Here is a 22,569-nt window from a genome sequence, read left to right as displayed (position 1 = left end):
GGTAGCTATTCCGGAGGCGATTTTTCACTGCTGCTGTAGCATTTATTAGTAGAAGCTCTTGCATTTGGTAAGAATGATGTTGGGTGATACCTGCTTCTGAGATGGAGCCAACTACTTGCTTAGAAGAACAGAAAGCACATGTGCTAAGTTAATGGCAGAAGCTGCTTAGTCCCAGAACATGTACAGGGTTTACAAATACTATAATGATTGTTCGCAAGTACTATAATGATTGTTTCTGGGACCCATTGCATCACTGTTGCGATCTATTGCCATCTACTATAAGGAACTCTTCATGAGGAAAGAGGATATTAAAAAAAAAAGGGGGGGGGGAGGAATCATTGAGGGAGGCAGGCAGGGAGCTTGGAAGGGGACTGCCAGAATCCAGTTTTCAGTTGTCTGATTTATTACACATCAGGAAATCTCCTCTCTGTCTTTATGATAGTGATTCTGCATGACCCAGTGTCTTGGGTAGTATGCGCAGAGTAACAGTCCTTTATTGCAGTCTGGGAAAAAGGGAATGTATGTAATATTTTAAAACGGCTGATACTGGTTCCTGGTTGCAGGCTTTGTTGACCCAAGGCATCCCTTCATAACCACATTATTGCCTACTGGAGACTTCTGCAGAACAGAAGGGAACGGTCAGGAAGCAAAGATGATCTCCTTCAAGCAACTGCCCCTTGAAGCAAAGGCTGCAGTGGCTGCAGGAGTGGTTTTCTTCTCCATGATGCTATCGCGGAGTTATCTGGCAGAAAAACTCGATCTCAGGACGTGGCGTTGGCTTCTAAGGCTGCAGATGGCTCTATTTGCTAATGCACTCATGTTGATAGGATCTCTTCATGTCTGGAGAAGCACAGTCACCACGTTCTCCAGGTCTGCAGCTGCCAGCTCCTTCTGTTTCATGCCGTGGAAAATAGCTGTGTTCATGTTCCTAGCTTTGGCTCATTCAAGCTTCTTTACATTGCTATTTCTCGTTGCGGAAGAGCCCTATTTCTTTTCTTTAGCTGCCTACACTTGCCTGGGGGCCTATATCATTCTTATCTTCTTCCTCTTCACTCTAGGCTCTGTAGAGCAGGCTTACAAGTTCTTGGCTGGGAGGGGCACTAAGGCAGGCACTGGCAACAAGAACAGAACAGCGATTAAACCAGTTTTGGCAGTCATGCTCACTGTTGCACTGACTGTTGTCGGGCTGTTAAATGCTTCCCAGCCTCCCACTGTGAATTCAGTGGAGGTTCCAGTTCACAAGCTGCCATCAACAATGAATAATCTGAAGGTGGTGTTGCTTTCAGATATCCATCTGGGGCCTACAGTTGGGAAGACCAAGCTTGCCATGATTGTGAGAATGGTTAAGGCTTTGAAACCAGATATCACTGTGATTGTTGGGGACCTGACTGACTCTGAGGCAGAGATCATACGACCTGCTGTTGAGCCTCTTGGAGAACTTAACTCCCCTTTGGGGACTTACTTTGTCACAGGAAACCATGAGTACTACACATCAGATGTTAGCAACTGGTTTGAGCTGTTAAAATCTTTTAACATTCGGCCACTCCATAACGAGAATGTGAAGATTGTTTCACCGAAGAGCACTGATGACTGGTTCTGCCTGGCTGGTGTTGATGATATTGAAGCAGATGTATTACGCTACTCAGGACATGGCATGGATTTAAAAAAAGCTCTCAGAGATTGTAGCAATGAGCATGCAATAGTGCTGTTAGCTCATCAGCCGATTGCTGCAAAGTGGGCCCTTCAGGAGAGACCAGACATAAACTTAATTCTCTCTGGCCATACTCATGGAGGGCAGATGTTCCCACTAAATGCTGGAGCTTATTTTCTGAATCCATTCTTTGTTGGGTTGTACGAAGTTGGGCAGAACACCTTTGTCTACGTCAGCCCAGGGACGATGTACTTTGGAATACCTATGAGGCTGGGCAGCAGAGCTGAAATAACAGAGATAATTCTACGTTCTCCTTGAGGAGTTTTCCATTTGACGGATTTCTGTCATCCTTTTTGGTCAGTATATTGGCTCTTCTGCTCTGAAAGCAAATACTTTTTCAGGGAAGCCAGAGAAGATGTGTTGGGGTGGACTTCAGCAGGCTGTGTTAAGTTTGAGCAGAAAACACTAACTGTATCTTGGGCCTGTGAAACAAATCGGGGGCATGTTAAAATACTGAAGATATTAATTCTTTGAGTTCATTATTATTGAGGTTCTGCATTTAAAGATAACACTGATGTCATGGAGATAGTGTGTGTCCTGTGCATGTTTAGTAATATCTGTGTCCTGCGGCTACTTCATGTTCCACTGTTTATTATCCATCAGGCAACTGCCTTATCAAATCTCAGACAGGTGAAGTTCTGTTCTCTTGCAGTGAAATTGCTCATGCATGTTTTGTGGAAGGTACTACAGAGTGTCCACTGAGTATGTAAACTCTAGAAGCCTTATGCTAGAAATGTTACAGGAAGCAAGTAGGTTTTTTTGTTTTTTTTTATTGAGGCTGGGTATCTTTATCCTGCTTGCTGTCCGCAGCATGCACTAGGGCTTCCAGTCTGTGCTGCTTACCAGTACAGTAAGTTGCCAGGCATCAGTTCCTGAAATTTATTTTTTTCCAGTTAAAAAGCTGGGGAGGCTGATACCTAGGGGTAAAAGTAGCTGTCTTTCTACAGGCATTTTCCCCAGAATAACTGGGCATCTAGTAGTTACTGAAAACTGTTCTAATAAAAGCAAATGAGAAGGAAAACTCCTAATGAACATAACTTCTGTTGCTGTCTGAGCATACAGTACCTCCTGATGTAAAGCACAAAATCCAAAGCTGAAATACTCAACTCTTTTAATTCTGTATTTTTTTTGTTTATGCTTAATTTCTCTCCTGTGATTTTTCTCTTACAAAAGTAAGGAGATGCTATTTGAAAACAATGCGTATAGCTTAATGCTTGAACTTTAAGGTTTTACTATTTCAAGTAAGTGGTGTCTTTTTTAGGAAGTCTAAACTCTGCAGCAGGTGTCTTTCTTTAACAGCATTTGCATATCAGTGTCCTGGTTGTCTGATAGGCACGTGGCAGAATAACTGCTACAGGATAATGAGGGATGGAGAATTTCTCTCCCTTTCCTAGAAGGGCTTAACACAAATTAATACCATTCTGGGAAATTTGAGAGTTTAGAAAATAATAATGAAAACATTCTTGCTTCCATATCTTTGTGTTAATATAAGAAAGCCAGGATGTAAGTTAATGTGCGTATATTTTCCAGGCTGGTGCAACAGTTTACTTCTGTTCATCATCCTCTCTCCTTCCTCTTCCACCTCAGTGTTGCTGTATGAAATGCCACGAACAATGCAAGTCTGGCAATCCTGCCTCTGACTCTGCAGTGTGCAGCTGTAGCCACAGGGTTTCCCTTGCTCTGCCTTTCTGCCCACCAGTAGCTGGGTTCCTCTCGGGCAGACCCGTGTAGTATGGGGCAAAAGAGATCAGCACTTGTGCGGGAGACAGGATAGCAAGACCAGAACTGTGGTGTTCTGTCTTTTTCTGCCTTCCTGTGTGATCCCAAACCAGACACACTTCTGTTTTATTCTTCAGCTTCTGTTCTTGTTTTGCAGAAGGCTTGTGGGGCTGTATTTGAAGACTACTATAGGCTTTGTAAAGTTGATTTTTTTTCTGTAAGTGAAATTTTGAAGTTTCACTTCATCCACTCCCTTCAGCACCCCCCAGGCAGAGTTTCTAACTGCTGAACTGGTTTTGTATCCTGTTCCTCTGTACAAACATCTTGCATTTTTACTCAGAGGAATTTTGAGAAATACTGTAAATGTGTTGTGCACTGGAAAGTTGATGGAAGAGTTGGAGAAGTCAGTCCTTTTTTAGTCTGAAAACTGAACACCTGATCAGCCAGGCTTTCTACTTGCCCAACTAGATAATTTCTGTTTCCCAGCACCTATAATTTTGTAAACTTTTTTATGCTTGTGCAATAATATCTGCTTAAGTATCCTGAAGTTTCCACATATATTTAACACTGCCCGCATGGGGTCCTTCTGAGGTTCTTTCCCTGTCAGTGGCATAGTATCAAATGGTCTTTTGTAGAGAGAATTCTTGATAGCCTGTAACTCTCTGTTTACTTATCAACATGCTTTCAGTTAAAAGCTGTGTTCTGGTTTTAGTAGTGCAGAGTATTCCCTCTAGGACAGTGGTCCAGGAGGACAGCTTTTCATGTGTTAAGCTGAGGGTTATTACTGTGTTAAGAAGACTAATTGTTGAGCAACTTTCCTTACCAACAGGCTTTTGTGGAACTGGTTTTAGGTGGTGTTAGTTTCCCAGTGAGTTGCTAGTATTATTTTTTCTTTTTTTTCCCTACTCTTTTTATTTCTCTCTTCATTCTGTCCAAATGTGTGCAAAAACCTAGCTGAAGTGGTCTGTCCGTCCCAGGGGTGCATAGATGACTTTATTACTTTGTATGTGCCACTTCTGGAAGATCTTTGTGTATCCTTTCAGGGGCAGATAAACATCCTTTTAGGAGTGGTCATATCATTTCATAAACTTACTGAGTTCTCCCAATGTAATTTAGTTCTTGTTCATTTTTTCAAGTATCTCCCTCTGAAAGCTTGTTTGCTTGATGATTAGTTATCACTTAAAATGTTTTCTTTCTGTGCCAAAACACTTTAAAGCCTCTTCCTGTTTGGTTGGTTTTTTTTTTAAGTATGAATGGAAAGTATCCTGCATCAACTTTCTTTTTGATAGTAAGAGGAATTAACCTTTTTAAAAATCTCTCTAGGACAGCAATCCCTAATTGTCCTTCAAGGCTTTTTCTGTACTTTTTCTAATTTGGCTTGAATGTGCATGATGTAGACCTGTGTTCAGTATTCCAGATGAAAAAAAAGGCTGTGCTGCTTATTTTGTAATTTATTTTTTTTTTTTTGGTAAATTTGTGTGGGTGTGGGTGGATGTAGAATATATTTGATCTGGAGAACTTAAGTAAATGAATATATATTTCTTCCTATAGAAGGCCAGTTCATGGGGAGGGGGAGGGGAGTTAATCACTATCAGAATAATACCAGAACAGAATAGTGTCATCACTTTGTGAAAGTTATATTTATTACATTATATAATCAGTATAGAGTGGATTTGAAAATATGTAAATTGTGGTATAACAAATGCTTTAAATGTTGGGATTTAATAAAAATTTACTCGCTTATCAAGAAAGATGCCTCTAATGACCTTTTATTTTGTACCAATAGTTATTGTAGCAGTTCATGCTGAACAGTTTTAACTTAACACACTAATTCTGTTTAACGACAAAAAGCTACTTACTACTTTTGGAAAAATCTTACACCCACACTGTTAAGTGAGGCATGGTGGAAAGTGGGAAAGGTAAGGCCCCTATTAAATTTGCCTGATGTCTACTAGAGGGAAGAAGTGCAGGCTGAAGAGATGAGGATGTGATGCAGAGAGAAAAGGACTGCTGCAAGGGCAGAGAAAGGGTATTAAGAGGATTTTTTGGAAGGAGCAGAAGAAAATGAGTGGTTTGTGATTCTCAATTTTCATACTTAAGCTTTGGGGTAGAGAAAGGGGTATTCTGCATTTGAATAGTCTGTATATGAGATGCTAGAAATCTTCACAGGTGGAGGCGTTCATTGAGGATTTATATCCACATCTGTTTGCTTTCCAAATAAGAAAAAAACCCTTTTTGTAAATTTGGAGAATGAGAGATTCTAGCCACTGTTAAATAGTTTTGTGTGCTGAAGCTATGAATTTTTTTCCTTTGTTGAAAAACGTGCACGTTATAAAATGTTCAAAGAGCATTAAGGTTGCAAAAATAAGTTCGTACTTGATTTAAGAAAGGACAAATTCTTTAGTTCTTCCTGTTTCCATGTGAGTATGTTCTGAGCATGTAAGATGCAACATTATACCATTGCCTCTAAGGGTCTGAATTTTCAGCTGGGCATTGATAAGGTGTGGTATGAATGAACTGGCATCTTAAACTGCGTGCAGTTAGCTTGCGTCTGTTGAATCTACTTATCAAACTAGCAGACCCACTACCCCACCTTCTAGGGAGATGCAGGGAATTAATTCCTTCAGTGTATTCACAACCATGAGCATACAATATTGACAGAGCCAGACATAAATTCATGACAAGAACTGTTTTGGTTTTGTTGCAAGCCCCCATCTGGGAGCTGTGGGTTGAGTCCTGCACTGACAATAAAAGAGTGTTGAGTAATTGATCACGAAGGGAAATCTGTTGACAATGGGCAATGAATGAGGTGAATCAGGGCAAAGCACTCTGGAAGCTTCCTCCCTCTCCTCACCCCCACAATAATACTGTATCAGGAAGTGTATGTGTAAGGAAGGTGATTTACAGTTATGGTCACAGCTTTAAAAGCATGGCTTCTAAATGGTAAGTGGTTCAATGATGATGACTTTCATAATTAATACCTTTTTTTTCATTGTTTTATTTTTTAAGAAAGTCTTGTTTCTTTGCCAAAGATGTCTGTCACCTGAGGGTGGAGCTATGTAAACAGTTGATTTGATGCTCATCATCTCTCAACAGTTATCTGCTATAAATGGAGCAAGTGTCTTTTCCATAGGCTTCTTCATGTGGTTAGTCTAAATGAGGGTGCTGAAATCCTTTTTGAGGGAAACGACAGCAATTTATTTTGACTCTCCTTCTTTATTTCCAGGGATAACGGTCTTTTAATGTGCTTTTTTTCCTAATGCTTCTCTCTCTCTCTCTTTTTTTTTCTTTTTTTAAAATAGTATTGCAGAATTGTGTTGCTGCACCTGGGTTCTGAGTTTCGTTTAGTCATGATCGTTTTGAAGCACTCAGCTCCACATTAATGCTGCGACTTGTCACAGTGCCCTAGAGTAAAAAAAATCTGAAGAATGTGAAACATCTGCATGGTGTCCATAAGTGCGAATGGTTTCATTTGGGGATACACAAAGTACAATTCCATCCTAGTGCAGCATGCCCAGGAATCAAGATGCAGGTTATAAATTAAAGATCAGCAAAAAGTCACAGGTATTTGAATTGAAAGGAAAGTAAGCAGATGGTACATACCTGTGCATCCTCTGCAGTGGTAATATACTTGAGGTTTAACAGCCTGGAGTTACTACAACAGCATAATTTCCCAGGGAGAATCCCAACCTTGGAGTTACTTTTGTTCCAGAGCAGTTGGTTTGTATTTCTCAGGTCTGCAAGGTCCTGATTTTGTGGAGACCTGTCATGTCCATACCTTTGTTGAGTCAAGATTTATTTCAACTTTAATGGAACTCTTTGTTAAGTAATGTTAGGAATGTGTCTGTGTTTGTGGGATCAGGGTTTAAAAAGCTTCCCCTATGCCATACTTGGCAGTCCCTTGCAGTTCTTGTTTCCCTGCCAGCTCAGGGCTGTTATCTTCTCACATCTGTTGTATGTCCACCACACAGATAATTCCACTTGTTCACTGTTGGCAGATTGTTTTGCATTGCTATGTGCATTTAAGACACTTTCCACAACTTTATTTTAGGTTTTCTGTGAAGAAATGCCTTTATCACAGTTGCAACACTCTGTAGTCTTCCTCCTCCTTGGAGTTTGTAGTCTTCAAACGTTTGTAAAGTGTTACCTCACTCAGTTGCTCTGTTTAATGACAGTCTAGGGATAGGCATGTCTACTCAGCAGTTTTGTCCTCCAGTTTTCAGGAGGGTGTGTTTTTGCTTTGTACTCTCTTCAGTAGTTTGTACTCTTGTTTTTTCGGCCTGTGACACATTGCACAGGCTTCTTTTTGCTCTTGTTGCACTGAGAGTATGCTCTTGGTTGGCAGTTGCGTCCAGCTGTTGGCCAGGAGTCTCAGTATTTGCAGCTTTATGGTGCCTGCTGTATTTCACTTTTTCCATTCCTTTCTCTTTATTCTTTCTGTAGTTGTACACACTATTGGAACAAAATTGTTCACCAGTTAACCGAAAGAAGTGGTTTCGTGGGAAGGTTCTTCAAAACTCTGTGGTCTGTTGGTTTCTACTTAACCTTTGGGCAGATTTCCTCCAATGGTGGATGGTTCTCATGTAGTGGGGGTCACCTGAGGTTATATGATGGTCTACATCTCTCTTGTCTTTCTAATTTCATCACTTTTGTTTCATGTAATTGATTTCCTAATTGCTAAGCCCAGTTCTCGATATGGGACAGGCCAAAGTCTGTCTTTTCAAGAACAAGGCCAGTGTCCTTTGACAGCTTTTAGTTTACACTGTTGAAAGCTGTGTTTCATTTGGACTAGTATAACGTCCAATGAATCATGAGGTTTGTTAGGTTGACTTCTGACTTATTTTCTGATAGGTATGGAGACCTAACTGATTACATATGCTGACTTGTGATTTTACTTCATAAATCCCTACTGATCTTTAATTGAAGGAAATTTTTTTTAACGTGCTCAGTAATGAATCTGATAAAACACAAATATGAAGTCATAGAACATGAAGACAAACAACTAACTATTGAGTGGTGTGTGGAGGACAAAAGCAGTACTGGTGACAGGGATGCCAAAGATACATGAGAGGTGTAAGATGCGAGATGTTAAGGTTTGCTTAAAAAAAAAATAAATTTAAAGGTTCTTAAAGACATAGGGCCAGGCACTTAACAAAAGGTCTTCTGTTTTTCCTTGTTTTTCACAAGCAAAAGAAGTACCGCTGTTGGTCATAGTAGTATACATCTTACTAAGATCATAGGCTCACTTGAGGAGTAATCCTGTGCTCTTGAAGTTAAGGTACTTTTCTTATGGCTAGGAAGTGCAGATTCTTACTCTTAATTTACCTGCTTCTTTTTAAAGTTCACTGTTTTGGCTGTGCTTAGCTGGAAAAGTACTGAAAGTAGGACTTTCTCCAAAAATGACTAATTTTTAGTGACTTACATAAATGTATGCAGTTCACCAGACTGATCTGTCAAACAGTTTTATACTTACTGGAAACTAAGCTTTCAAACATGTATGTATCAGTGTCCTGGAGCATTTAGAATGTGGTATTTGTTCTTCAAGAGCTCTCAGCTGGCTTTCGCTTCTATACTTGAGTGTGACATTAAGTTGGAATTACGGTCGTGTTTTCTAGCAGTTTATTAGGTTGCAGCATTGAGTGCAAAGTGTTGGCATTCACCAATCTCCCTTAATTCCCCATGATTTGCACTGGCGTGAGCAACTGCAAAATGTATCTAAAACTGTAGAAAGATGGTACTATATATATATATACATACTCATTGAAACTGGAGAATGCATGTGGCGTATTTTGGTGTAGTAGTGAATCCTGTCATTGCTGAGTGGTTGGCAGGTGTATCGTAGTCCTTTGGTGTGTTAGGCTCAGGTGGGCTGTGTGTAGCTAGCAGAGGGCCATTCACCATCAGTTATTCTAACACCATTGTACCTTCTATTGTGGACAGTCCACAGATCTTGTATAGACTGTTTTCCATGTCTTTCAAGGCAGAAAAATGTTACATTGTGTTTTTTTTGGTGTGTGTGTGTTTTTTTGTTTTTTGTTTTTTTCTATACAGACTATACCCCAGAGGAGTTTTGGGATTGATTATAACTGTGATTGCTTTGTCAAGGATGGGAGACCTTTCCGTTACATCTCAGGTAGCATTCACTACTCACGCGTGCCCCGGTATTACTGGAAAGACCGCTTGTTGAAGATGAAGATGGCAGGACTTGATGCCATTCAAACGTAAGTAGCTGTAGACTTTCAAAGTGATTGGTAGTCCTGGGAGATGTATGAGAAGTAGTTGAGTGGAATGCTACCATCGTTACTTGGTTTATTAATTTTTAAGTAGTAGGTGAGAAAGCTCTGGAGAAGTGAAGAGTGGTATGGGATGACCTCTAACAGCATAGACTGGGACAATTTGGCAGGTTATAGCTAACAGTCTACTTCCCTGCTGATAGGCAACACCTTTTGCTTCACAACCCAGGGTGCAAATGTGACCTGAAATAAATTACAAAACAGTTGTATGTGCTTTGTCTCTGCCAAGGGCATTGTAATCTCTGGTCAAAAGGCAGACTAGGCGAGAGGGGACAATAACCTTTTAATACAGCCTAGGTTGTATTGGCCTGAAGCCTTGAAAATATTGGCAAAGGCTGCAGTAACATTTAAAGCTATTTCACCAGGAGTGTTTAAATTTAGAAAAATGGTTGGGAACTGGGTGTACTTAAAAAACAAAACAAAACAAAAAACCCCCCACCATTTAAACAGGTTTCAGTTGCATGTACCAAACCTTTAGTCAATCTTTCTTGTCTTTCCTACCTGGTTGTGTACTTATTAAAACAGGTGAGGCACCGATTAAAAAAAAAATGCAGCTTACTCTTATTTTTGCTAAACCTTCCTTGACAAGGGAAGAAGAGTGGTAGAAAACTGTAAGGCACAGTCTTCTCAAGCAATGGTTGTAATTCCCAAATGTGTTTGTTTTTTCTTTCCTAAATCATTACAAGGCTTAGAGCTTCTCTTTGAAACAGCCTGCTTGTGTGCTATAGACTGCCAGACAACGTTGGTTCTGGCCATGCAGAGCCTGTAGGCCAGGGCACTTTGCTCAGTGGGTGTGTTGCACCATCGCTCCTTCCTCTCCTTTGAAATCTGTATTTTGTTTGACCTGCAAGTTGCAGGGCTGCCTTGTACACTTGGGCACTTGGAGATGTGATTAGTAGGGGTTCGTATGTGAAGAACACATGGCAGGGAAAGAAAAGAAGTTTGCTTTTTTCCAAATTTAGGGCACCCTATTTTTTTTATTTTTTTGTAAGTCTTAAAACTGTTCCCTGTGTTGTGACGATGTAGTGACTTTTTGTTTGGTCGATGGTGTTTGTTGTATTCTAATAAAACAATTATGTGACGTGAGGGAAGATAAAACTTAAGAACAACAGGATTAAGTAACACACTTGCTCAGGACAGAGTTACTTTCATTGCAGCAAAAAAAATAATTACATGGGCAATTCCAGTAATCTCAAATGGACCTGAAAATTATACCTTTTGATGTCTGGCTTGAAGATCAGCCTAGGTCCTGACAGTGGCTCTGTGACTCCTATAAGCCGTAGTGTCTCATACTTCCCTTAGGTCTCTTATTTTCCTCCTCCTCCCAACACCCATATATCTTCAGTGCCCTCTGTGCATTTCCAGCTTTTTCAACCAGTCCCTTCGTTTTCTCTTTGAAATTGCCTGTTTGTGTCTGTGCTGCATCACTGGTCTTTTGAGATAGGAATCTTTTCTTTCCCACCACCACCACCACCCCCACCACCACCACCCCCCATCGCTGCTGTTTAATGGCAAAATTGCTGCAGGGCTGGTTTTTTTGTTTGTATTTATTTTTTTCCTGTGGCTTCCTCCTTCCTTTGTAATCTCCTGCTAACAAGGTTTTTTTTCCGCCCTGCCTCCCTGCCTGCCTCCCTGCCTGCCTCCCTGCCTGCCTCCCTGCCTGCCTCCCTGCCTGCCTCCCTGCCTGCCTCCCTGCCTGCCTCCCTGCCTGCCTCCCTGCCTGCCTCCCTGCCTGCCTCCCTGCCTGCCTCCCTGCCTGCCTCCCTGCCTGCCTCCCTGCCTGCCTCCCTGCCTGCCTCCCTGCCTCCCTCCCTGCCTCCCTCCCTGCCTCCCTCCCTGCCTCCCTCCCTGCCTCCCTCCCTGCCTCCCTCCCTGCCTCCCTCCCTGCCTCCCTCCCTGCCTCCCTCCCTGCCTCCCTCCCTGCCTCCCTCCCTGCCTCCCTCCCTGCCTCCCTCCCTGCCTCCCTCCCTGCCTCCCTCCCTGCCTCCCTCCCTGCCTCCCTCCCTGCCTCCCTCCCTGCCTCCCTCCCTGCCTCCCTCCCTGCCTCCCTCCCTGCCTCCCTCCCTGCCTCCCTCCCTGCCTCCCTCCCTGCCTCCCTCCCTGCCTCCCTCCCTGCCTCCTCTGTTTTTTTAAACTTATTGAGATCTCTTAATCTGTGCTTTACTGTTTTGCACTAGTGTCCCTCTGCTGTGCAGGAAGGAGTGGAGATTGTCTTGTGTTGCTGGTGTCAGCTGTTCTCTGTCAGTCTTGGGACACCCAAGTTGTACTGTACAGGCAGCAAGTGTTGCCCTGTGGTTATGTGACCTATGGCCTTAGGTGTTGTTGCTGGATCACAGATGACAGATAACAGGTTTTTTACTACCTTGTTTTCTTTTTGTAGGGCACACTGGGATTCTTTAACTTTCTCCCACATCATTGCTTACCTTTGGATTTTTTCCTGCTATGGTGAAAGATACAAATTTAGGAGCTATCTTACATGCAGAAAGTACCCCCGTGCCTTGCATTTTCTACAAGAATCAAGTCCATGGGTCTTTCCACTTGACACTGATTTCTCTCTCTCGATGCTGCAAAAACCCCCACCAAACCAAAAACATGTACCAATCCCCTTTTTTCTTTGAAGTTTGCAGATAATCAAGCCTTACTGCTCTTGATTATTTGAGATAAAGCAATAAATTTTCATGTTACCCCAAAACAATTCTGCTGTGATTTTGTGTGGCTTTGGTAAAAATGGAAATTGGTCTAGATGATGATTTAGTTGTGGTTTTCTTTTCTCTTTTGCCTATTCCTTCCTGGATCAGTAGAACTATTAGCACGGGACTGAGATACCAGTTGTGTGAAGTCGTTCTGGAATGGGCGGCAGCACTGCCAGACCTTCTGGCAGGATGTTGTAGTTGGACTCCCAACCTCGGGACCACCTCTGAAGACTATGATTTTGCTGCTTGGGGTTTTTCCCATGAGGCAGGGAAGGGTCTTGCTGTAATTTGAAATTTGGGAGCCTTCAGTGTTCTTATTAAGGTGCTCCCAGCGATGCTTAACCACTTCAAGGGAAACAGGATTCTTTTATTACAGGATTGTCCTTGTAAATACTTTATGGTCAAAGCAAGACAGACCTGCTCTCCTTTCTGTTCTCTGCTGCCTCATTCCAAAAGACTTGCTATGCCTTGATGCGCTGTTCAGCTAATGACTGAGTCAGCAGCTTGTCTGGAACTCTTGAATGGGTGAAGTCAGTATATTTATATAACCATCTGGGCCTGGAAACATCTAAGCAATAACAGAATATGAGAAAAGAGGTGACAGGAAGCTTGATCTTCCATTAAAGCTTAAAATATCAAGGCCTAAACCTTCCAAATAGCAGGTTGAAATTTGATCTAATGGTTGGTGTGACATCCCAGCAGATGATGGAGGCGTACCTAGGAGCTCCACTCCCGACCACAGCAGGTAGCACGCAGACGCATCTGGTCACACAAGGGTAACTGTCCTTGTTTGCAGTTCCTCAGCTGTTTCTGCCACGGAGAAACATGCTGTCAAAGACATCTGGAAAGGACTGAAAGTCTGTGGTTTGTTTTGGGTTTTTTTGGCATGGAACAGATAAATAATTAACCACTAGATGGGGCTAAATATTTACAGATCAGCGGAGAGCTTCCTGGAAGAACCCGCAGTTCCCTTACTGGCATTTTATTTGTTTTACTGTATTTGTTGACTAATGAGTAGACAACTGTAAACCTGTAGAAACTGAAACTCCCTCGAAGAAAGAGCTGCTGTTTAGAATATCTATTAAATAAAAAGTAAGCACAATTTACTTTTTCTAAAGATTCATAAATGTGTAATTTAACTAGCATGTATAAAATGCTGATGTATTTATTAAATTAATGCAAGCTATTTAATTTTACAATATTAAAAAAACCCCAAACCCCTGGTATTACAGAGACAATTATCCTGTACATTAAGGTAGTTAAAGTGGGTTTTTTTGCCTGTTGACATCTCTCTGATATAGGAGAAGAAAACTGTGACTTTTAAAGAAAAGGAAGGTTACAGGATAAAGCTTAGAAATTGTATGTAAATGGAGAGAAAATGCTATTACTGAAATACAGAAATACCACATTTCAAGTTTGAAAAAGTAATATGGCATTCCTTTATAAATCTATTATTCTGTAGCTAAAGCAGTACAGCATTAACAACTAACTATAAATTTGTACAATGGTATATAGGAATTACACTTGCTTATAATAACAATTTCAAAGTAAAATGATTTAATTTGAGGCCATTGCTAGCTGTAGAAAATATACTGGGGGATTAAAGTGTATTAGTAATAATTTTTAGACCAGTGTTTAAAATATGTTTATATCATGATTCATTCTGTAAGAAAGTATTTTGCATAAATTTTTTTTCTTAACTTTCTTCCCTTCTCCACTAAAATCCGCTTTTTTTATGGCCTTGTGGGGAAGCATGGGACAAATTAAAACTGTTTCTGGAAGAATTTTTCTGTCTTCCTCCATCTTGAGTGTAAGGGATCTGGAGAAACCCTTTTGTCCTTACCTAAGACACTATTAAGCATATTTAGACCTTCAGACTTGTTTCTAGAACAAGTTCATAAAACTCTCCCATGTGTATATTTTCATAACTAACAGGTTACAAGGTATAGTTAAATTACAGCTAGAATCTGTTTCTCATATAAACCTGTAGTTACAACTTGTTCAGTAGCCTAAAGAGAAAGGAGTATAAGCAGTTGCTGTCTTTCTGTAGTAGTATTTTAGGCAGTGAGAAACTGTTATGAAGTTAGTATCTAGTCATCTTTATTTAGCTTAAACAGGTGCAGCTCTCTGCTGGAAGCATTTTTCAATGAATGAGTTCCTACATCAACGTGCCTGTTAATTCCTCCCAGAAGGAGCTTTGCCTGTTACTGCAGTGTTGTGTTGTTGATTCATAGTCAGATGGTACTTTTTAGTGGAACCTGCAGACCCTTTTCCTATTAGTACCACTTCCATGTGTTGTCCTTCTCATTTTGTATTTTTTTGCCTTTTCCTATGCAAGAGAGAATTAAAAAGCGGTAACTCTTAATTCCTTGTTGATATCAGACCATGTTGCTCATTAGTTAAGAGCATTTACATTCCTGACCATGTTCACTGATGGATTTGCAAAGCGTGCTGTGCATTATATCACCTAGATGTCAATAAAAGCTTTGGATATAGTTAGACCTACCAAAGAGACTTGGCGTGCTCGTCAAAATATCCCCTTGCTTTCCCAGCAAATTGTGGGTTGTTCTTCTGTGGTTAATTTTTATTCTATGTTAATGTTATACCAACTAACCTCTTTTTTTTTTTTTTTTTTTTTTTGCCTTGTTTGCTTATAGGGATGTCATACAGCAAAGTACCAAAAGCCTTGCTAAGTCAAGAGACACTACCTTTTTTTCCTTTCCTCTAATTCTTTAGGCAAACTTTCCTGTGAACAAATGGAGTTAGGTTTATCTGTCCTTGACAAATCCATAGTCGTATATATATAACTTAAAGTAATTCTGTATTTCTAAGCAATAGTTTTGAAAATAACATAGCTCTAATGGCTTAGAGCAAACTAAAATTATTCCGTAGTGATAACCTGGATAATGGTGTACAGAACAGGGAAAGTAAGCACAATTTGATACTATGGTATTGGCTTCTTTTGAGGTAGGTTGGTCATTTTTTTTGTTTTAAATAGTTTTCTACTTTATCCACTTTGATCTTGAATCTCAGCAATCAGCTTGCTCCTCTGCTTGAAATTTAGACAAAGCGCACAAAACTAAATTAATATTGAATGTATTTTCACGTGGTTCATATAGTCATTAAATGCACATTTAGCTTGTTCTACAAGTGGGTTAATCATGTGCTTCAGAAACAATTAGATCAGGTTGACAAAGAAATAAAATACACTACCTAGAGGGGAAAATCTGCATTTTGATGCCTGAGTGTGTTGCTTTGACTCCATCCTGGCATACAAATTTTAAGCTTTATCTTTTCAAACAGAGGCTTAAGATTTTGGCACTTGTGAGGCTATAATATTAACTAACATTGCTGAAAGATTGTGATGTTTGTATTTGATGTTCAAGTGCATGTATGTCTATGTGTGGCCATTTTAGTAGTGTGCTCATGTGAGGGTTCCTGTTTTTCTTGCTTATTGAAAGCAGTGTTTTCTGCACTTTCTTTCCCTCCTGGGTAGTTCTTACAAAATTAACTCTGGAACACATAAACAAACCCAGACAGTAAGAAAAGTATTGCCTGAGAGGATCTTTGCTTGACTAACCACAGTTTTGGTTTTACGGATTTTTCTCAAATTTGTTCTCTCTGGAACAGTGGCAACAGTTGTCTTCGAGAGATTGCAAACCTATGTGCAAAAAATGCATGGAGAATGAGTTTTCCCATTCTCTTGAATCTTTGCTCAGGCTGTACTCATCCCTAATTTTAATGTCTGTCCATGCTACGACTGCCACTTAGTACTATCCCAAGCCAAAACTCTCATGGTCCATAAGCTACAATGCTATGCATAGTAGTTGGTAGATAACATGCTTCTTTGTTGTCCTGCAACCAAGGCTATTTTTTTTTTCTTCTGTGAGATGTTCTGTGATGAAGTTGTAGTTTCCTAAGTCCTTGAAGTAGGAGAGAGGTGTTCTCTCAAATGGTTATCTGCTTGTTTGGCAGCTTTATTACTTGGTTGAAATGAAGTTTTACTTTGTCCAGGCTCTTGGGCACTTTATTATCTTCTAACTTGACCGTTTTTCCCATGCTAGTTTTCCAGAACAGGGGTTGCTCCTGGTCAATGAAAACTTTCAGGACCTAGATGCAATATCATTTGAGGCTTAGACATTTTTAAACTCTTTGCGGTGGCAGCAGCATGGACCTGTCAGCCTAGCTGATGTTCCCTGTGCGAAATGGGTGATCCATTCACAAAGGGTCATGCGCTGGTTTTGGGCAAGCTTGTTCTTGACCACTTCCTTTTGCGAGTGGTTTACAGTATTCATCTCTTCACAAACCTCCTACCTCTCTACAACTGGCAGCTGACTTGCTAACATTAAAACTGTTAACTACTTAAATTTTGGAACAGACATCATGGTTTCAAAATGGCACTACCAAAAGCTGTTCTTGCATTGGTATGGACTCCTGCAGACATACTGCAAAGTACTAAGCCTTATTTCAGTATTAATTTTAACACCTTCTGCCATATGAAGTACCTCACAGAAGAAGGGCCCTAGAGTGATTCTTTTATTTTACTGATCTGAAGATCAGTTCAGCATTACAGATCTCTGGGGTGTGTAGTACAAGCAGTTGTTATTTGGAGATCTGGTTTAGTCTCGGTTTTCTAATGGAAGGTGATCTTCTCTCTTCATAGGTATGTGCCATGGAACTACCATGAACCCCAGGTGGACATGTATGATTTTTCTGGTGACAAAGATCTAGAGTATTTCCTGCAGCTTGCTAATGATACTGGTTTGCTGGTTATCCTGAGAGCTGGACCTTACATCTGTGCAGAATGGGACATGGTACAGCCTTTTGTAACAGTTACCTCATTTCTAGGGTAAATCTAATGCAAGTATTTCTGTCTTAAAGTAGACAAACGTACTTCGTGTATCCTTGGACAAGACTTTTGGTTTAGTGTATTACTCCATGCATCCCAAGTGTCTTCTTACAACGCAAACTTTGTATTTCTTTTTTCATTGGGAATTATTACTTGTAGAAAATCAATCTTCAGGTCTCAGTATATGTTTTGATAATAGGCTAAATTCTTCTTACATTTCCCAAGAACGATCACTGACTGATTCCCTTTCTTTTCCCAGGGAGGTCTTCCTGCATGGCTGTTGGAGAAGAAATCTATTGTTCTCAGGTCTTCTGATTCAGGTAGAGGCATCAAAAAGTACTAGTAAAAATACACTTCAGCAGCAAGGCAACTTTGCTGTTTGAGGCCATTACTAGTTAATTCATATTTCAGCTTAAGTTATCTTGTGAGTAGAATCTTCAGTACTGTTAATTAGAAGAGTGCATTCAAGAAGTATATAGAATGAACAAAGTAGGGTAGAAAGTTTCGAAGGTATTGACAAATTTCATGAAAATTGGTGCCAAGAGAGAAATCATTGTCACCATTGAGGAAAAGACAGGTAGCTCTCAGCTTTGAGTTTTTCGGTTTTGCAGTGGCTGACTGGCCACTCATTATGGGAATCCTTCCTGGCTGGTTAGTGTGCATGTAGTTTCAGAACTAGTTACAGCATTCTTGTGTGCTACCTAGTCATGGACCAGACACAGAAGGATGAGATGAGACAGGAGATTAATGTGGTTATTGGAGTGTGTATTAGGGGACAAAGATATATATCATATCTGACTTCAGTTCTGCTCATTGTGGGATAAATTACCTCTTTAAAAAAACAATACACATAGCAACATTTGAATTTGTTTTCCTGTTGAAATGTATTAAGACAATCTGTGTGAGCCATATTGAAGTCTCTCTGGTGATTTTCAAAGTTCATCAGTATTTAAATGTTTTATTTTTTAGTAAGCTGTACTGGAAGCTGACATTAATGAACGAGTATAACAGCACATCATTAAATTCTGTTCTGTTATACTTGGAACACTAGGTAAAAACTACCCATATATAATTTAAAACAAAACCCCCAAAAAAGCAGAGAAGTTGTGGAACATTTATACTTTGTGTATCACAGATTACCTGGCAGCAGTAGAGAAATGGATGGGTGTCCTTTTGCCAAAGATGAGGCCTCACCTCTATCAAAATGGAGGTCCAATCATCATGGTGCAGGTAACTTCCTGAAAAATCAAATGAACCCAAGCAGCATGGATGCTTATATTGCTCTTGCAGACACTCCATGGGTGTTGGGTGGTAATGTCACAGATGTTCCTTAACAGTTTCAGGTAGTTGAAAGATTCTGATGAAATCCTTTATCCTAAAGAACTGAATGCACTGTTTCTAGAATTCAGAGAGCCCTTGTCTGCTCTATCAAAGTTGTTTCCCACAACTATAGAAAGCAATAGAGGAAACTTGTGGAGCTTTTGAGATCTGAGTTTCATGTCAGTTCTCACATAAAGCCAAAATACATTAAAATTGCCTGAAACCCTCTGACAGGCAAAAGGAGAATAAGGATACCTTCAGATAGAAGCAAAAGCAGTATGGAGTAAGCCTAAAACTTGTGACAAAAACGGCCTCAATTTATTCTTTTCAGTTAGTTGCACCTAACTTAAGCTGTAAATGTTTCAGGACACAATGTTGTGTGTTCATAGTGAGTAGCTTCTCTCTTAAATTCCTTCCAGAGGTGCAGTGGTGATTGTTCGATATTCTTAGTATTTCACCATAACAGCTTTGTGTTAATTTTTTTTAAAACTCCCTGGTTGGCACAGGATGGGATAGGAGGCCCTTCTTATAATATGCCCAAGATCATTGCTCTTGAACAATGTATTATATCTATTGAGGAAAAGCACCAGGCAAAATTATTCCTTGGCAGGAATAAGTTGCTTATAACAGGATTTTCAGAAATAACTTTCAGGTGTATGTGGCATTGAATCTGGAGCTTGAAAGCCCATCCCCTTGGGAAAGGGTCAAGATGCGTACCTCTCAGTAGCAGCAGGGTTGTCCTTCTCCCCTCGGTCCTTTGAGCCCATTGCAGGGCTTTGCTGTTCATGTGAGCCGCTTGTAGGTGTCTCTGTTCTGCGGGTCCAATTTTGCTGCAGTTTTGATCATGTCACAACCTGTTATATGGTTTTATTGTTCTGTTTGGGAGGTGGGTCATAGCGCTCCGTTTTTAATAGAGACTGTGTTTCAATCACTGTTGCTAAGTAGCTAGGGTAGAGATTTTTACATGGAGGGCAATTCTGTAGGAAAATTATTTTCTTCCACACAATGATTGCTCCGCTGTAAGATACAGGTGAGAGGAATGAGTGTCTAGAACTGTTGTCTTCTCTTACTTCTCAGGTCTGGAGTTAAAATGACATTTTCAGCATTGCCGTCAAAGGAAGAGGAAGGTTGGATTTGGGCTTTCCATTTTGGTATCAGGTGCAGACTGAAATTGTCTACTGCTTTATTGACTTGCTTTTACTGTGCAGGTAGAGAATGAGTATGGAAGCTACTTCGCTTGTGACTATGACTATCTGCGTTCCCTTCTGAAGCTCTTTCGACAGTATCTTGGGGATGAGGTGGTGCTGTTCACAACTGACGGTGCAAGCCGGTTTCACTTGAAATGTGGAGCTCTTCAGGGTCTTTATGCAACAGTGGACTTTGCCCCAGGTTGGAGACTGCTGTTTGTTACCAAAAAATTCTGTTGTGTGTGTGTTTGTGGCAGGACAAACTGAGTTGACTGCTTGACAAACCTGACTGCTTTGTTTAAATGGGGCAATAGGCATTTATGGATATTTGATGTACTCTTAAACATACAAGAATCACCCACAAATACCCAGATAGAGAGTCATAATCACTTCCCTGCATCATGAAATCATGAATAAACAATTTACACTGCTCATAGTGCCTGTCTCCTAAAAAATAGCAGTAATAGTTGACATTGATTCCATTGATGGTTTTAATATTTTTTTGATGTTGGGTTTTTTTGGTTGTTGGTTTGGTTTTGTTTTTTTTAATGTTCTCTGCCCTAGAATCCAGCCCTTGTAGTTAATTTCTTTTTAAGCCAGTGGTTACTGGAAAAAAGTTACTGCTGAAGATTAGCGTTAAAAATGTGCACACTGCCACAATTTGCTGTGTTACAGGCCTGAAGAATGGCTAAGCAACTGCAGTGTGTTCAGAAGGTGCCCTTTTGATAGAATAGGAGAGTTAATGATGTAAATGTTCATGTACTGCACAGACTTGGCAAAATAGGCTTAAGGCACAAGAAACAAACTCCAAGATGGATCTTTCCATATTTTTTACATGTGGTCTCTTTGTACATTATTCTCTCCACAGTCAAAGATGTGTGCTTAGCAGGAATCTGTTTTCTTACAAGTAGATTGAAATTGTGAACTCCTTCATGTGTATTATTTATGAGCTACTGATGGAAGTAGTTATTTCTGGTCCCTATGGCTTGAGCCACTAGGAGTGATCAGAAGTGAAACTCAAGAGATAACCTGGCTTCTGTTCTTCCCCATAGTCTTGGTACCACAACCCCAGACCTATATTTTCCAATGACCAAGTAGCAATTCTGACACATCTCAGACTTTTTTGGTGCCAGGATGTTCTTCCTGAGAAAAGCTGGGTTTTCAGAAGATGTATCTCAAAAGCAAAGACATGCATGCATGTATGTATGTATTTTAAGTAAGTTCTGCAACTTAAACACTGGAATCACAGGTACTGATTCCTGTGTTTTCTGAAGTAACTTTCTTGTCTGGATTTTTGCTAGGTGTTGGAAGGGAGATAAGACACCTTTCAGTAAAATGAAGGACCAAAAAGTCATGGATGTAGCAACTCAGTTTTATTTTTTTCTTCTTATAGGTGGCAATGTCACAGCAGCATTCTTAGCTCAAAGGGGCAGTGAACCTACAGGCCCTTTGGTATGTCTTCTCACTTAAATTTCTTGTATCATTCCTAATCTTGCAGTGGTTAAGAGAGGAGCTGACAACAGTGTGTTGGACAGTTTTACAAAGACACAATTTCCAAGTCGGTCAGAAAAACTGAATAGAGGAGCTTCTCTGTGTGTCAAATCCACATTAACTGCTGTTGTGCCAATACTACTCTAGTCTCAAAAGGTATTGATTTTGTTTCAGTATTTTTCCTTGCTGAGGCAAATGTTTACAGAGCAGCAGGAAACAGTAAGTATGATTAGATGAGTTAGTGAGGTGCATGTGTGGGTGGAAATTAAAAGCAAAATTAAAAGGGCAGGTTAGAAGTTGCTTCCTGTTTTCAGCTACCCTAGAGGTTTTATACAAGCTATAATGGGTTGTGAGATCACTGGAAGCCTTTTTGACAAAGGGAGAAGGCCTGTTGAGGGTACAAGATTAACTCTGTGCTATAAAATTACTTAGAATGCAATTTGAATATTCAAAAGATTAATTTTTTATTACATCTAGTCTATGTATGCTATTCTGCAGAGAATGTTTTGGTTCTATCATTTATTTGAATGCCAAGCATCTGAAGCATGTTCATGTTGGCAGGTTCTGAGGAAATCCATGCTCTTTGGTATTTAACCAGTTATTTTCAAAGTGTCCCTATAAAATTATTGAAACAATCCTTTAATTTCTTTGACTTGTAATCTGCTGAAAACCACTGACTTAGTGTACACTTTGCTTTATTTATAGTAGTTTAAAAATGGCTCGAATGAGTCAAGGTGCTATGTTTCCTTCCCTCTTACAGTTAATAACCTTAAATCACATTGCATTCTGTTCTTGTTCCCTCTTCATGTTTTCCCTTCCTCTTTTGCCCTTCCTCCTTTCAGGTTAATTCTGAGTTTTATACTGGATGGTTGGATCACTGGGGGCACCGTCATTCTGTTGTGCCTGCACAAACTATAGCTAAAACACTTAATGAAATCCTGGCACGTGGCGCTAATGTTAACCTGTAAGTGTGTGTACAGTAGAGGTAAATTTGGGGGGGATTTTTTTCCTCCCAATTCAGCAAAACCTGATTTAAGTGGATGGCTTTTTTTCCTTTTTAGGTACATGTTTATAGGTGGGACTAACTTTGCCTATTGGAATGGTAAGAAATTGTTTAAATGATACTAACGATGTAGGAAAGCTGTTTATGAATTAGGTAGTAATGTATTCTGCGAAAGAATAAGCTATGCCTGCTTTCACATGACAAAAGATGACTGTGCTAGCTGTTCTCTGTCTATTACCAGCATGTTGTACTAAATCCACATGGTATTTATCTTTGCAAAGGCTAATTCTGCTTCACCCAGTC

At 40.2% G+C, this 22,569-nt stretch overlaps 2 protein-coding genes across 2 annotated transcripts in view; both read left to right on the top strand.

Moving 5' to 3' along the window:
* Positions 1-22,569, top strand: part of GLB1 (galactosidase beta 1) — a 108,025-nt gene that overhangs the window by 2,661 nt on the left and 82,795 nt on the right. Inside the window, exons 2-9 of the mRNA XM_075055874.1 lie at positions 9,482-9,651; positions 17,080-17,230; positions 17,525-17,585; positions 18,401-18,495; positions 19,794-19,974; positions 21,166-21,224; positions 22,106-22,227; positions 22,325-22,365. Coding sequence (XP_074911975.1) covers positions 9,482-9,651; positions 17,080-17,230; positions 17,525-17,585; positions 18,401-18,495; positions 19,794-19,974; positions 21,166-21,224; positions 22,106-22,227; positions 22,325-22,365 — 880 coding nt within the window. The remainder of the gene's footprint in view (positions 1-9,481; positions 9,652-17,079; positions 17,231-17,524; positions 17,586-18,400; positions 18,496-19,793; positions 19,975-21,165; positions 21,225-22,105; positions 22,228-22,324; positions 22,366-22,569) is intronic.
* On the top strand, positions 564-5,750 carry TMPPE (transmembrane protein with metallophosphoesterase domain). The gene has a single exon (XM_075055908.1). The coding sequence runs from the start codon at positions 653-655 to the stop codon at positions 1,967-1,969; it is 1,317 nt and encodes a 438-aa protein (XP_074912009.1). The 5' UTR covers positions 564-652; the 3' UTR covers positions 1,970-5,750.

This window comes from Buteo buteo, chromosome 2 (assembly GCF_964188355.1).
Source record: "Buteo buteo chromosome 2, bButBut1.hap1.1, whole genome shotgun sequence".
Lineage (NCBI taxonomy): Eukaryota > Metazoa > Chordata > Aves > Accipitriformes > Accipitridae > Buteo > Buteo buteo.
The sequence above is the reverse complement of the archived record's forward strand: the minus strand, read 5'-3'. Positions and strand labels throughout refer to the sequence as shown.

Excerpts from the sequence above, each read along its gene's own strand:
- TMPPE (XM_075055908.1), top strand. The coding sequence starts at position 653 with ATGATCTCCTTCAAGCAACTGCCCCTTGAAGCAAAGGCTGCAGTGGCT.